Source organism: Triturus cristatus, chromosome 4_1 (assembly GCF_964204655.1).
Source record: "Triturus cristatus chromosome 4_1, aTriCri1.1, whole genome shotgun sequence".
NCBI classification, from domain to species: domain Eukaryota; kingdom Metazoa; phylum Chordata; class Amphibia; order Caudata; family Salamandridae; genus Triturus; species Triturus cristatus.
Genome location: NC_140585.1, coordinates 164,289,975 through 164,304,255, shown reverse-complemented (window position 1 = coordinate 164,304,255; position 14,281 = coordinate 164,289,975). Strand labels below are relative to the sequence as shown.

At 42.4% G+C, this 14,281-nt stretch overlaps 1 protein-coding gene across 1 annotated transcript; it reads left to right on the top strand.

Moving 5' to 3' along the window:
* Positions 1-11,920: 11,920 nt before the first annotated feature.
* On the top strand, positions 11,921-12,841 carry LOC146853792 (olfactory receptor 5AP2-like). Its single transcript, XM_085650903.1, has one exon. It carries the CDS (start codon positions 11,921-11,923, stop codon positions 12,839-12,841), a length of 921 nt encoding a protein of 306 aa, XP_085507029.1.
* The last annotated feature ends 1,440 nt before the right edge of the window (positions 12,842-14,281 follow it).

The window sequence follows — 14,281 nt, the reverse complement described above, 5'->3', positions numbered from 1 at the left end:
GTCCTCGCTCAGAAAATTGCATTGTGGTGCAGTAGCGCCACCGCCAGGAAATGGCGGTTCCCTGGCACAGCCGGCAAACCACCTTTAGAACAACTTTGTAAGTCGTGATATGGCGAACAGTGGCCTGCCACCGCGAGTCTGCCGGTCTTGTGACCGCCATACTTGTAATCAGTCCCTAAGTTCTTTCTGGCTTAGTGTGCATTGAACATGATCAGTTTCGCACTAAGGAAAATGACTACTGATTCAAACCATTCCGGGATGAGGTGAAACACACCCATGCTAGCACCCTGTATTTCAGTTTCCACTTAGAGATCCTTCCAAACTGTGTTGTACTACCGTATGACGGACTGGGAACTCGGATCCCGTCAGAAAAAGCCCTGTGATCAAAGTGGTTGAACATGCAATTTTATTTTGTCTAGCCTATCATAGACCAAGGAAGAAGTAGATTCTGCCACTTTGTCTCAATTTGGGTATGATGAATTGCAACATCGCCATCAGAATACTCTGAAGCGACACAAATCAGCCCATTGTCTTTGCAATTGCAAAGTATTTGATGTCTATGTGAAGGCTTATACAGAAGGAGGTTGCCTCCTAGTGCTGTTGTGTATTTCATTGTTTAACATACTTTATTCTGGTATTCAGTCGGATTTAGCAATAATGGTTTTTGCACATAACTAACTAAAGCGCATGATTATTGTCATTCTCTTTACACTGGTGGGCAGTGGGTATTCGACCACCAGCAATATTCTATATCATACTGTAATAACATTTGTACTATAAGAGTGCTTTTGATAATGTGTCCAGTCTTGTTGCAGGGATTCTGCACCTACACAGAACTATGCGCAGGAAACCAGGACCTCTGTGTATAGTGGTGTATCAGAAAATCCACCTCGTAGCCCAGAACCCGAATCCGACTAGCTATAGTGTCTCATTTGTTCTCCATACTACAGCTAAGCTACCAATGATTAGCAATCCTAGAACATGTCACTCCGACCCTCTCGGGAACCGCAGTAAAAAGAACCCTCTTTCATTTAAACACTCCTAATTGTCCACAACATGAGTAAACAGAGACACAGTAAAGTTTAAATTTTTTATTTTAACTAACATGGTCTATAATGCAGTTCACCAGCCAATACTATCAGTAAAATGCATAAGAATAACATAATCAGCAGGGTTACAATTCCATACAGTACAGCACCTTACCACCCTCCCAGTGCTATGAGCTAGTTTATTATAATTATAGAAGACCTCTGGGACTTTGTCAGGGAAACCCTGTACCTCCAAGTTTAGAAGCAAGGATTTACATCTCAGGACAAGAACTGATCTTCTTTGTTGGAATGATTTTCTCCAAGTGCCTTTTCATGCATGTAATGCAATATTAAAAGCACCCGACTTTCAGTAGTGCAGCTGTGTTCTAAGTTGTGTCTATGGGCGTGGGACTGACTAAAGTGAATCAACAGCTTACATTGTTTTTCGACCTTGAACAAGCTGTACAGACGAGGAGCATAGTATACAGCTAAATGTGTGAAAGGCAGACAGTTCTCATGTGAAAATGCACCAGTAGAGTATATACGAGAATAAAGCCATGTAGTAACGTGTGCAAAAAGTGGCAAAATGGCAGCCAAGTATATACTAAATAATGCTAATTTAGCAATGTCTGCAGTTAATCCCAGTATTTCACTACACCCTCCCCTGGTCAGGCCATCGGACAGAGGATTATGGAGCACAGAGTTCAAGAAGTCTGAGTAAGAATTAGGAGCATCGATTCTTAAATGACTTTAAATTCCAGCAAAGAGAGTTAATTTGAATTCCAGCACAATAAGTTTGAAAAAAAAGTTTGTCTTGCAAAAAGATAACATATGCAAAACAACAACAACAAAAAAGAAATCCGGCAGATGATTGCTGCCAGCCAAGATAATACATCAGAGTGTATGAGCAGTAAGTTGTAACAGCTTCCAAGAGGAAGTCATTGTTATCGTCAGAAAAGAGAGACGCCATCCAGTCAAGTAAACAGAAAGAACAAACATGTTCCTCAATAATTAGTGCATCCTGCACCATCACAGGACAACTTGGGTGATACTCAAAGTAACTTCATTGTAGGAAATCCTGTGCCGCTGCACAGATATCCCATTGTGCCAAAGCTCCAAGCACAGCCGCGCAGGCCATAGTCCCAACAAGTGACCACTCTTGCTCATGGGACACTAAGGGACTCATTAGCAGATCAAACTCTGGTTCAGGAGATACCGTATTGGAGAGGCAAAGGTCCAATGCCCATTCAAATGAACATTCCAAGCAGGTGAAGACAGGTTGCACGCAAGTGTAGTATGCAAAACAAAAGGATAATCCGTAAGCCACGCTGAGTGTGGCCAGGGGCAGAGTACCATAGCATTCAAGCATACGGTTACAAAGCATCTGCAGCCGGTCTTGGCTGTGTAGGGCCACAGGAGGAGCAGCCATTGCGCAGCAGGCAAATCAACAGCAGAACTCAAGCAGCTAAGGCAAGTAAAAGTGGCAGCCCACCAAAGACACTAGAAAAACTAGAATGAATAAATGCCGGTATCACACCAAATATAGTTTGGAAAGATGTCACAAGGCCAGAGCACACAACTTTAAAAAAATGGGCCAAACCTGTGGTATGAGAGGCATTGAAAATGGTATGAATTAAAGCACCAAAATGCAGTGGGAGGTCAGTATTAAGAAGGGCTTGCACCTTTGTTCGGGTATTGGCCACATGAAGGACAAATGTGTCACGTGCAGATCTGAGAGAAACGTCTTTTTGGGATAACAATGCTCTTATTCCGCTCAATTTATTGAAGTCTGCCCACAAGGTCGGAATGGAAGACCAGACAGAGTAATCGAGTCTCCTGTGTGGGGGTGGAAACAGTACATTTTTACAGCAAACCACACATTGCGAGACTGTCACAATGTAACGGATGCTGGCAAGCATGACGCAGCATTCCTCATTATTTAAAAGAAGATAACTACAGTTTGCAAGCAGAGTGAAAGTAGGTGTAAGAACTAGCACTGGAATACCTTTCAGAACGCATGCTAGATTTGGGGCTGTAAGGTTACAAGCTCCGTGCAACTGTATGTTCTTGCAAATCAGAGAATGACCTATGGTCGAATCACATGATTCCCCAGTAAGGTAAACTACTTTGTCATCCCGCAAGCATCTGTAAGCAAATGGTAATGACCATACTTCATTAATAAAAACACTGCCTAAGTGTTCATAGCGGCCTAGGGGGTAATATTTCATGCAGACATATATCGCTGTTTGTCTGTTAAATTTAAAGGTAAAAATAAAGATGACGCATTCAAATAATGCCAAGGAACTTTCCCCATCCTTAGAGTTAGCAATGTCCATGCAAACTGCATTACTGAACGCGATTGAGTATGACCATGATACAAAACAGAGACATAATCTTGTAGAATATCAACAACAAATGAAACAATATTATTCAACGTGTAAATGCGGGAAGAAAGTGTGTTAATACTATTATCAACAACAGCAAGTACTTTTTCTAAATTAGCCTGGTCTATTTTTTTTTTCGTGTTTTTTTTCGCAGAGTTGTATATAGCGCGAACTTGACCCGAATCTAATCAGGTATCAGAGCGCTTTACATAGCACCAGTTACGTTACATGAGGACACACATTCATTTATCTTTTTTTTCTTTTTTTTTTAGGTATTTTGCCCTTAAATGGGAAGCAGCTTCAATTTGACACAGCTTCCATATTTCATTGTAGGCTGTATAAATACATTGTTTCAATCTAGGACCAGCAGGCCCTTTCATAAAATCTGTCAAATCAATGTCACATGATAATAATGACAAATGTTGTTTTACTGACGACAGTGTTGAGTGTTGTAACCAATTTTGACATAATTAGCCAACCGAGTAGCTGTTAACTGAATGGGAGTTAGAAAAACATGGATCAGGCCTTTCCTGTGTATAGCTAGGGGCCTTGTCATGAAAACGGAGTTGGCAAGCATCCAAACTGGTCTGCCAAACCAACCAACCTAGGGGGCTTAAAGTAGAAATATTAAAGGTATCATTCATAAACAATGATTGCAAGTTTTCAATGGAATAATCGGTATGATTGCCCCAGTTCAGATATGTAGCCAGAGCAGGAATGGCAGGGGCATTCAATTGCTTCGAAGTAGCCAATTCAAAACAAGTAGTCTGATAGACCGACTCATTTAAAAATAAAATTTGAGTTGGGATGAAGCACACACGATATAAAGCTTCTGTGCCCCGCACCTGCCAGGATCTAGAACCCGAAACAGATTTTAGATCTACTGTGGCCTTCCACAGATCATAGCCACCCACCGACAATTTATTAAGAAAGGATTTGGAATACACTAATTTGGTGTGGGTGAGCATCACTTTAGGAGTGGACGAAGTATTTAATCTAAAATAAAATGATTCTGGTTTGGATTTATCAAAATCTGTCAAATATGTAAAGTTTTTCAAAAGCGATTTTCAACTACCTTCCCATGGAGCTGGGCAATGTTCCCACTGGGTGTAATTAAAAACATTTCTAAAAATGGATGAGCTTTATGCAGGTAATGATGGCCATAATGCTGGTAGCAAACAAATCAGCATAATTTGCAGTATTCAAATACCAATCTTCAGCATCAAATGCAGCATAATACTTCAAATCTGAAAAAAAAGATTGTATGGCTTGTACGTCCCAATCATCGGACCGTATATTGTGTTTCACTACATCACCCATGGAAACACGAAGTACATTTGGTACATTAATTATCTCTGTAGGGCCATGAATTTAGAACTCCACTGCATCCCAAACTATGCCATCCGCAACCGGCCAGGCAGAGATGTTGACAAAAGTCTGGTCTCTTTTCATGATGTGAGAAGACGAGTGCGGGGCCAAATTTCCATCAACCAGTTTTACAGCAGAGCGTTCAGGTAAGTAGTGACCAATTATGAGAAGGAAAAAGAATGTCACAAATCCAATTGACATAAATAGAAAAATGGGAAAGAGCACCATCCAGATGTATGTCTAAGGCGGAACCAAATAGTCTGTTTAAACCAGGCGACAAAAATAGAGAATTTGGAAGCGGTCAATAATAACATGGAGTTTGAGTCAAAAGAGTAATGTGACTGGTTAAGGGTATCCGGTTGCAAACCAGGCAATGATTCGGTAGTGGGATAAGCATACTCAGTTTCTTCATTAAGACTGGAAGCAGGGGGGTTTAGCAAAGGATTAATGACAGAGTCCATCTCAATGGCAGTGTCATGCTGCGTGTTGTCAGAAGCGCCCAAGACTGGATTCCTGGAAATTGCTGGACAAGAAGCCGCTGGTGTTATACTATTCAGGATTGGCCAGACGTTGTAACTTGACATTGTCCACTGAGATGTATCTGTTGTCTTTCCGACCAGGAAGTGGTGGTAAAATGACTGTACGAGTTCCCTTCACGCCAAGCACTGGGACAAGTGCACGATAGGAGGGGCCAAACCCTTTTAAGTTCTCCTCCTTTTCTCGAACCAGGTCCCCAGTGCTGCATCAGTGGCAGAGGGTAATGTTCCTTTGCAAGACTGTCTCGCGTCTCTTGTAGCTTCTGTAATATAGCAGAATGATTATCTACATCAAAGGATGCGGCTTCCGCCGCCATGTCTAGACCATCAAGGTCTGGTACAAATATTTTCATGCCAAAGAGCATTTTGTACGGGGTCCGCCCACCCAGAGATCTTCTAGGGAGACTATTTAGTGCAAATTGTATGCTATACAAATGGGAGAACCAGTTCCTGCCAGTACCTTAGACCCTAGCTGTCAAGGATTGCTTTAAGTCACGGTTCATTCGCTCCACAACTGAGTTGCCCTCAAGCCTGTATGGAGACAAAAATTTGACCTGCACCCCCAAAGACCTCATGGCCTCCTTGTACGCCTTAGAGGCGAACGCTGGACCCTGGCCTGAATGGAAGGTGCCTAACGCAAAAATTCCCACAAAGACACGCAAATCCCTGATGACAGTTCGAGTGTCAGCACTACGTTGTGGCCACACCAAAAGAAGATGTGTGCATGATCCAACTGCAACTAAGATGAATTTATATGCAGTATCTGAAGAAAGTGGACCTCAGTGATCCAGATGAACACATCCAAAAGGTCTATTAGATATACACAGCCAAGCCTGTTATCAGAGGTCTGCGGTCTGCGTTGGAAATCAACCTGTCACCAGCATCATGAATTCTCACAAAAGGAACCTTATCGGGACTTAAATGATAAGTGTATTTTGAAGGGAAACCCTGCCGGTAATTGCCAACCTTCTCTGTAGCAGCTATTGCTGCCAAGATGTCATTATCAATCTTATTCATGGATCTTGTAACTGCTACAACTGAACACGTGGCTACTGCCGATTTAGCTGCTTCATCAGCTAAACTATTGCCTACCGCGTGTACTCCTACGCGCTGGTGGCAAAGAGTATGAATCACATGTGTGAGAGGCAGACGTTCTTCAAGATCTGCAACTCAAACCCAAAGCATCTTATGCTTAATTGCGCTGCCTTTAGAATCACAATAGTCATTTTGAGACCAAAAGAATAAGTTGTCGTTGAAAGACTGAACACAGTAGTAAGAATCATTTACCATGAGAATAGTCCCATTCAGATCTTCAAACTCCAGTGCAAGTACCAGGGCGCGCAGCTCAGCTAATTGGGCGGTACAGTCTCCTAGTGCCTGTGTGTGTACATCACTGGACTTGAACTCCCCATTAACTATGGCCCCTGCCACAATCGCGCATGCTGCTGAATACGAATGCTTTGACCCTGTCACTGGCTGCGCTGAACCGTCAGTGTAAATGATACAATGGTACTCCTCCAACGGATGCATAGACAGAGGAGCAGGATGAACAAATTCATACTGTAAAAACTCCTGTGTTTGCAGGGACGAGTCGAAGATAAAGGTGACATCCGGAGATGTCAACGAAGTAGCACATTGTATCCAACAGGGATGTAAAGCCTTTGAGTTTGGTACACTTGCTTTCGTCACTGCTTCTAGAGCAGGATATGGTGTCACAACCAAAATGTGTTTCCCCTGCGCCAGTGTGCGTTCCTTCAGGATCGCCATCTGGACAGCTGTCAAGACATTCTCAACAGTGGAAAACAGCAGTTAAGCCGAAGTGTACAAATGTGATTTGTAAGCAATAGGCACTGTGTCACCTTCATTAAATGTCAAGTACTTTAAACCCACCGCGCCTGGCACGATACGTTTCACCAGGTTTGAGTGGTTATCACGTGTCAACAAGTATTTAGATTCAAGAAGATGAGACTGCAAAGATTGCTGGATAGCTGAATGTTCTGGAAGCCAGCAGGCTTTTGAAAAATGTAATTGTATCAAAGCATACAATAGCTTGATACGCTGGGCATATTCTGGAATATAAATTCAACCGAAGTTAAAAAATCCCAGCAAATAGTGTAGTTTTTTCAGGGTTGTAGGAGATCGCAAACGTGCGCATTTCTCCAAGAAGTGAGGCGCCAGGCCTCTAACTTCATTATTGAGCTTGTAACCCAAGAACAACACTGTGTACTCTGCAATGTGTGATTTGCAAAGTTACATTTATCGCCGTAGTCTGCAAACAAAACTATGATGCGGTCCACACGTCAAGATGCCGCCATATTTCGTTGTCCGCGAGATAAATATCATCAACGTACGAGTATGCATCAGGGTCTATGCCGTCTAACAAAGAGATGACACAGGCGGCGAATACACCCGGGCTGTTTTTGTAGCCCTTGGCCAAATGCCAGAATTGTTTTTGTTTTCTGCCAGCTGTAAAGGCGGTCCATTGATTGCTTTCAGGGGACAAGTTGTGACTGAGAAAGCCGTTGGAAATATCAAGAATAGTTTTATATTTTTTACAAACAAGACTGGCTACAAGAGGAGAACTGTGGGTATTCTGACCCGCAAAGGTGCGACATTGAGGGTTCAAAGGTCGGTAATCCAAAACTAAGCGGTCTGACCTATCGGGTTTGGTTACAGTAAAAAGAGGGTTATTCATCTGTGACACGCATGTCTCAATCACTCCTTGATACTCTAATTGATCTAGAATCTCAGAAACAAGAGCTTTCGCTTTCCGCCGGAGGGGATACTAGGGTTGTGGCTGAAGCATAGACCGTAAGGGTATCTCATGCGGGGGAGAATCTCTATCCCAACCCACCTGAGTACGGTACAGAGCCGGTGCAAGCACCAAAGCCCATTCTTCTGCAAAAGCCCTTGCTTGCTCCTTGGAGACCGTATGGGAAAAACTTGGGAGTATTACCTCCTCTCCCCGTGGAGCTGCCAGAACAAAAGGCGGGCCCAATCTACCTCTGCCAACAAAATGTCATATGAAGAAGTCAGATTTTCCCAAAAAATCCCTTTAATTACATGTTGTATGTCACCTTCAATCATAAGAACTATATCATATAATCTGTCAGGGGGAGCCACTCGGTTGTCAGCCGTTTCAACTGTCGCCTCCCGAAATAGACGCAGTACTTGCCTTACTATGGTAGCATCCGCTGCGCTGTCTAGCAGCGTTACTGCCCATGTTAGGTTCCGGAGTCGTGTCCTCATCATCTTTGGCATATCTTGCTGTTAAAGCAGCAACTTTCTTTTTCTGAAACTGTAGGGTGCTTTCCGTCCGTCTGACGAGGTGGCTCACGTCCTTGCAGGACACTTAGACCTCTGCTGCACTCCTGGCGTTCCCTGCCACCAGCCTGTGGGCCTGATGTTTCCTGTGAAGAACGAGGAGGACGCTGATCAGGAACCTGAAACCTGTCAGAAGACCTAATTCTCGCGTGGTCGCACAAATCATACGTGTGCTCAGAAGACTCAGGTACCGGCCACTCCGCATGCGACCCTTGTTTCTGTTGCTGCTTCCCCTGCTTTTTATTTTTCCAATTCTTTTTAGGAAAGATTGGACGGTCGTATTTATTAGATTGCACCATCTGCGTTTGCTGTTGTGCTGGTATTCTAGCAAAAGGTTTAACACCCAAACTATTGCGTCCAATGGTCTTATAGGCATCTGCAATACTTTTTGGTAATTCGTGGGGTTTCTCCTCCTCCGGGACAAGGCGCAAAGCATAAGACAGTTTAAAGTTAACTGCATCTCCCTTGACATTAGCAAGGATTAGATCAGCAACTACGTTGAACACTCCAAACAACCTCTTCCCCAACTCCACAGCTGCCTCCTGTCCGTGCTCATCTTGAACATGCTTAATCACTGAGGGGAGCACTGTCATAGAAGGTGTGCCAAAACACTTTGCATACACTGCCGCAAACACTTTACCCAAATTTTCACAATCGGTTACTTTGGGTATTAAGTCATTCTGCAAACTAATAGTAAAAATCTAGTGTTTTTCCACAGGAGTGGTATCCGGAAATACCGCTTCCAGCTGGTCAAATTTCTCAGTAAAGTAAATCATCCTTGTTCTGTGGGGGCTTGCCCATAACCAAATTTACCATGACTGGACTAATAGTCAGTCCACAAGGTCCAGCTGATTGCGCAGCAACCCAAGGTGCTCCCACCTGGAGATTGCGTGAGACGTATTGTACTAGAGCCCTATGCAATTCGATTAAGGAGGTGTGCAAAACACGCAGTTCATCTACCGGGACTGCTAAATAACGTGGATGTGATGTGTGCCCGGCCAAAACTGGCCAAGTGGCCCCTGGAATTGATAAAGTGCCTAAAAGTACCAGAGTCACTGTGTGGGGTAGGGCACCAATAAACCAAATACGGTGTTGCCATGCCAAAATCGGAACTTCAAGAGTTCTATAAGGCCGATATACATTAGGTGCTGCAGTGTGAGTGTATACATGGAACAAGTTATCCTCTCCATTCACTGCTGGAAAGGTTACCCAAGAATAAAACACCTCAAAGTGGTAAGCCAGATCAACTCCAACCACAAAAATAAGTGCGATACCCGTGTCCAGCCTTCCATATGCATTCAAATTACTACGAAGCGGAGAGCGGCTATGTGCCGCAATATCGACATCAGCCATAAGGACTAAGAAAGAAGAACAACTTAATACATGGCAGCACAATATAGGGTAGTAATTCAAAAGAATAATACAAATGTTTAATTCTATCAAGCTAGAAAAAACATATAAAAACACCAATATAGGTAGGTTATGCTGTTACGGTTGTTTATCGGAAAACAGAAGCAAGGGTATCGCAGACAAGCACAAGTACTACTGAAGTGCCTCGTAAATAAGAACCAGACCAAACTTTGTGTGCACCATGTTGCAGGGATTCTGCACATACGCAGAACAATGCGCAGGAAACCAGGACCTCGGTGTGTAGTGATGTACCAGAAAACTCACCTCGGTGCCCAGAACCCCAATCTGACTAACTATAGTGTCTCATTCGTTCTCCATACTACAGCGAAGCTACTAATGATTAGACACCCTAGAACATGTCACTCCGACCCTCTCAGGAATCGCGAGAAAAAGAACACTCTTTCGTTCAAACACTCATACTTGTCCACAGCGTGAGTAAACAGCAACACGGTATGGTTTAAAATGTTTATTTTAAGTAACGTGCTCTATAATGCAGTACACGAGCTAACACTAGCAGCAAAATGCATAACAACAATATAATCAGCATTGTTACAATTCCATATAGCACAAAAGGGGAAACAGGACTACAGTGCCTTACCACCCTCCCCGTGCTATGAGCTAGTTTATTATAATTATAGAAGACCTCTGGGCTTTGTCAGGGGAACCCCGGACCTCCAAGTTTAGAAGCAAAGATTTACATCTCAGGACAAGCACAGCTCTTCTTCATTGGAATGATTTTCTCCAAGTGCCTTTTCATGCATGTAAGGCCACATTAAAAGCACCCGACTTTCAGAAGTGCAGCTGTGTTCTATGTTGTGTCTATGGGCGTGGGACTGACCAAAGTGAATCAACAGCATACATTGTTTTTCGACCTTGAACACGCTGTGCAGATGAGGAGCACAGTGTACAGCTAAATGTGTGAAAGGCAGACAGTTCTCATGTGAAAATGTACTAGCAGAGTATTTACGAGAATAAAGCCATGTAGTAACACGTGCAAAAAGCAGCAAAATGGCAGCCGAGTATATACTAACTAATGCTAACTTAGCAATGACTGCAGTTAATCCCATGACCTCACTACAGTCTCAAAAGCCTACTGTCTAATTAGCTTGACTGGATATTGTTCGCATAGCAGACTCTTGAAAAATACCACAGAAATTATGATTAAATGATAAAAAAATAAATGTGAATATGTAAAGATAGAAATGACAAAAATAATATATAATATTACCTCTCTTGTGCAATGATCCTGCTCATGGTGGATGTATATAGAATTGCAGTGATATTGGGGGACATATATCCAGTTGAACTGCCTCATGGGTCACCTTTGCAGAGTGAGTGGGCGATGTCAAGACATATATGATGAAAAGCCCTTGATTCTCATTTGGCTGATGGACAATCTGACCTGTAGAGTCTGAAAGCATGCACCACATAAGAGTCTGAACAAATTTTCTACTGCAGCTAATCAGGAAAAAGGGAGCCATCTAGCGCAGTTTCAGAGATGGCTATAGTGTAAAAATTCTGCTTGTGATCACTTTCATTTGAGTATGCAACATCAGCGGAATCATAATCCTAAAAAGAGAATGGATTTGAGGTAAAATCCTTTATCTAAATGCCCCAACAACCATGTGGTTTATTTTCCTTAACTTCACTCTTGAGTAGCTTGTTCAATCTAGAAATTAATTATTAAATGAAATGTTTACTTGCTTTGTGGACTTTGCCTTTGATAAGTAATGAGATCATTAATGATTCTGAATAAAAGGGTTTGCACAGACTATTGTTTCAAATTGTGTATATCTGAGAGTAGTTTATGGAAGCTGATGTTCATGTGCTATATATTTCTTCTCTTAGATAAATATTATTATCCAAAGATATGATGGCGAGAAACGAAAGCACTGTGACCAAGTTCTTCTTTGTCGGATTTACCAATGATCCAGAGCTGGAAGTTCTGCTCTTCTTACTGTTTTTATCAGTGTATACCTTCACTATGCTGGGCAATTGCAGTATCCTGGTCATTGTTTGGCTCAGCCCCCAGCTTCACACACCCATGTACCTTTTCCTATCCCAGCTTGCTTTTCTGGATTTATCTTTTTCCTCTGTTATCTCTCCCAAGATGCTGGCAGATCTTCTTGCTGAGAAACGGGCAATAACATTTTCTGGATGCATTGCCCAACTGTACTTCTTAAGTGCCTTGGTTAGCACCGAATTCTTCCTGTTGGCAGCGATGGCATTTGACCGCTATATTGCAATATGTAACCCATTGACATATACAGTCATCATGAACAATGATCTGTTTTTGCGTTTGGTTGCAGGGTCATACATAGGCGGCTTTCTACACTCTATGATACATGCAGGCTTTCTTTATCGGTTATCTTTTTGTGGTCCTGATGTCATGAACCACTTTATTTGTGATTATCCAGTGCTCTTGAAGCTATCCTGTACTGACATCTTGATAAATGAATGGATCCGTTTTATATTTGCTTCTTTTGTTGTAATAAGTTCTCTCCTTATTATATTTGTCTCCTACTCATACATTATTACCACCATACTGAAGATTGCTAACACAGCAGGGAGACACCGGGCTGCCTCCACTTGCATCTCTCATTTCACCTGTGTGTTTCTCTTCTATGGCAGTGGTTCGTTGGTGGAGATAATTCCCAATTCAAGCTCTTCAGAGGAGCAGTACAAAGTAGTTACTGTGATTCCCACTGTTCTGATACCTGCTTTGAACCCTTTGATATACAGCTTGAGAAATACTGACATGAAGGAGGCTATAAAGAAGATATTGAGATGAACATTTAAAACCCTTTGATGGAAACTGTTGCAATCATCAAGATCTGAAAGAACATGACACCCTATTTAGGTATATATTAGAGCATTTCTTATATTCTAAGACCAGTCTCGAATGTTCTCTGTCGATGCTTGCCTAGGTCATCACTATGATTTGAGTGGATTTATTTGCCAAGATGGAAGGGACCCACAATTTTGCATTCCAGATGGTTTCCCCACACCTCTACTAAGGCATTACAGGATCTAGTTCCATGACAAGAGAATATCTTTGCAGGCCTGGCACTGGCATGTAAAATATGTATGCATTCCTGGATCATGAGCTCTATTTCACTGACGTTCACACCCTGCTCTGAACAGGGATTAAATATCAAAGGGGACTGTACTGGTCAGTGGTGGTACGGGACATGAGGCAAACACTTGCTCATGGTCTTCCAGGTTGTAGCCTAGATGTTAGACAGCAATGTCTGCTTTCTCTGTGGTCCTGGAGGAAGACCGCAAAGACCCCCATTCAGGCGCTGTTTCACCATGTGTAGATCCAAGCCTGGCAAACTTGTATCTGATATTTTTTGGTCCTGTTTTGGCACAGAGGCACTGACTTGGATACACTAATTTCGATGACCTCTTTGAATTTTCATGCTGTTACGTGAGCTCCCTGAATTTGGCAGCAAAAAGATGCTAGTAGCTAGAGCAAGTCTCAAGGTTTTACTGATAAACAGGCCCAACAGTAGAGTGCTTGGAGATATTAAAAAAATGCGATGGCAGATTTACGAGATATTTTAAGGTAATTGTGACAACACACAAGAAATTACTGTTGATGCAAGAAATTCACCTCCAAATTTTCAAAAAGCAGAAACTGAAGCTTTCTAATGATCTGTAGAAACAAAGCACACATAATTCGTTTGATGCAGACTTTGGGGCCAATTTAATTTTTGGCTGGAGGCCATTCTCTCTGCCAGGACAATGCAGTAAAATACTTAACATGACAGAGCCATGTACCAAACTGGTTTCTTTTTTATTTTCCAAAGAAAATCAAAAAGTAGGGTCTTCTTTTTGAAAATAGGAAATGACGATGTCTCCCTTGCCATGCCAGTCATCTCCCGTAGTGAGGAGAACATTTTATTGTTTTTTACTTTCTGTAGCACCAGGGTTTACCTGGCAGTGATGGACAACAAAAAACAGGAGTATGTCTGCATATCCTAATTGGTTAAATAAACATATAGCCAATTTTCCAATGGCCCTTACTTCATCCAGCTGTCGGAGAGGTTTGGCTACAGAGGTGACAGAGTAGCAACCTATGGTCCAACCACATATAAATCGTATAGGCAGCTCATTGTGTTTGCAGAGAGGAAACTCCTTCACCATTTCAACAGAGTTCTGCCTCTGCCAGCAATTAAAATGGCTTCTTTGTCATAAACACCAATCATGTTTGGTGGATGTGCAGCGA

What these genes read in the sequence shown, in the direction of transcription:
- LOC146853792 (XM_085650903.1), top strand. Translation starts at nt 11,921, where the DNA reads ATGATGGCGAGAAACGAAAGCACTGTGACCAAGTTCTTCTTTGTCGGA.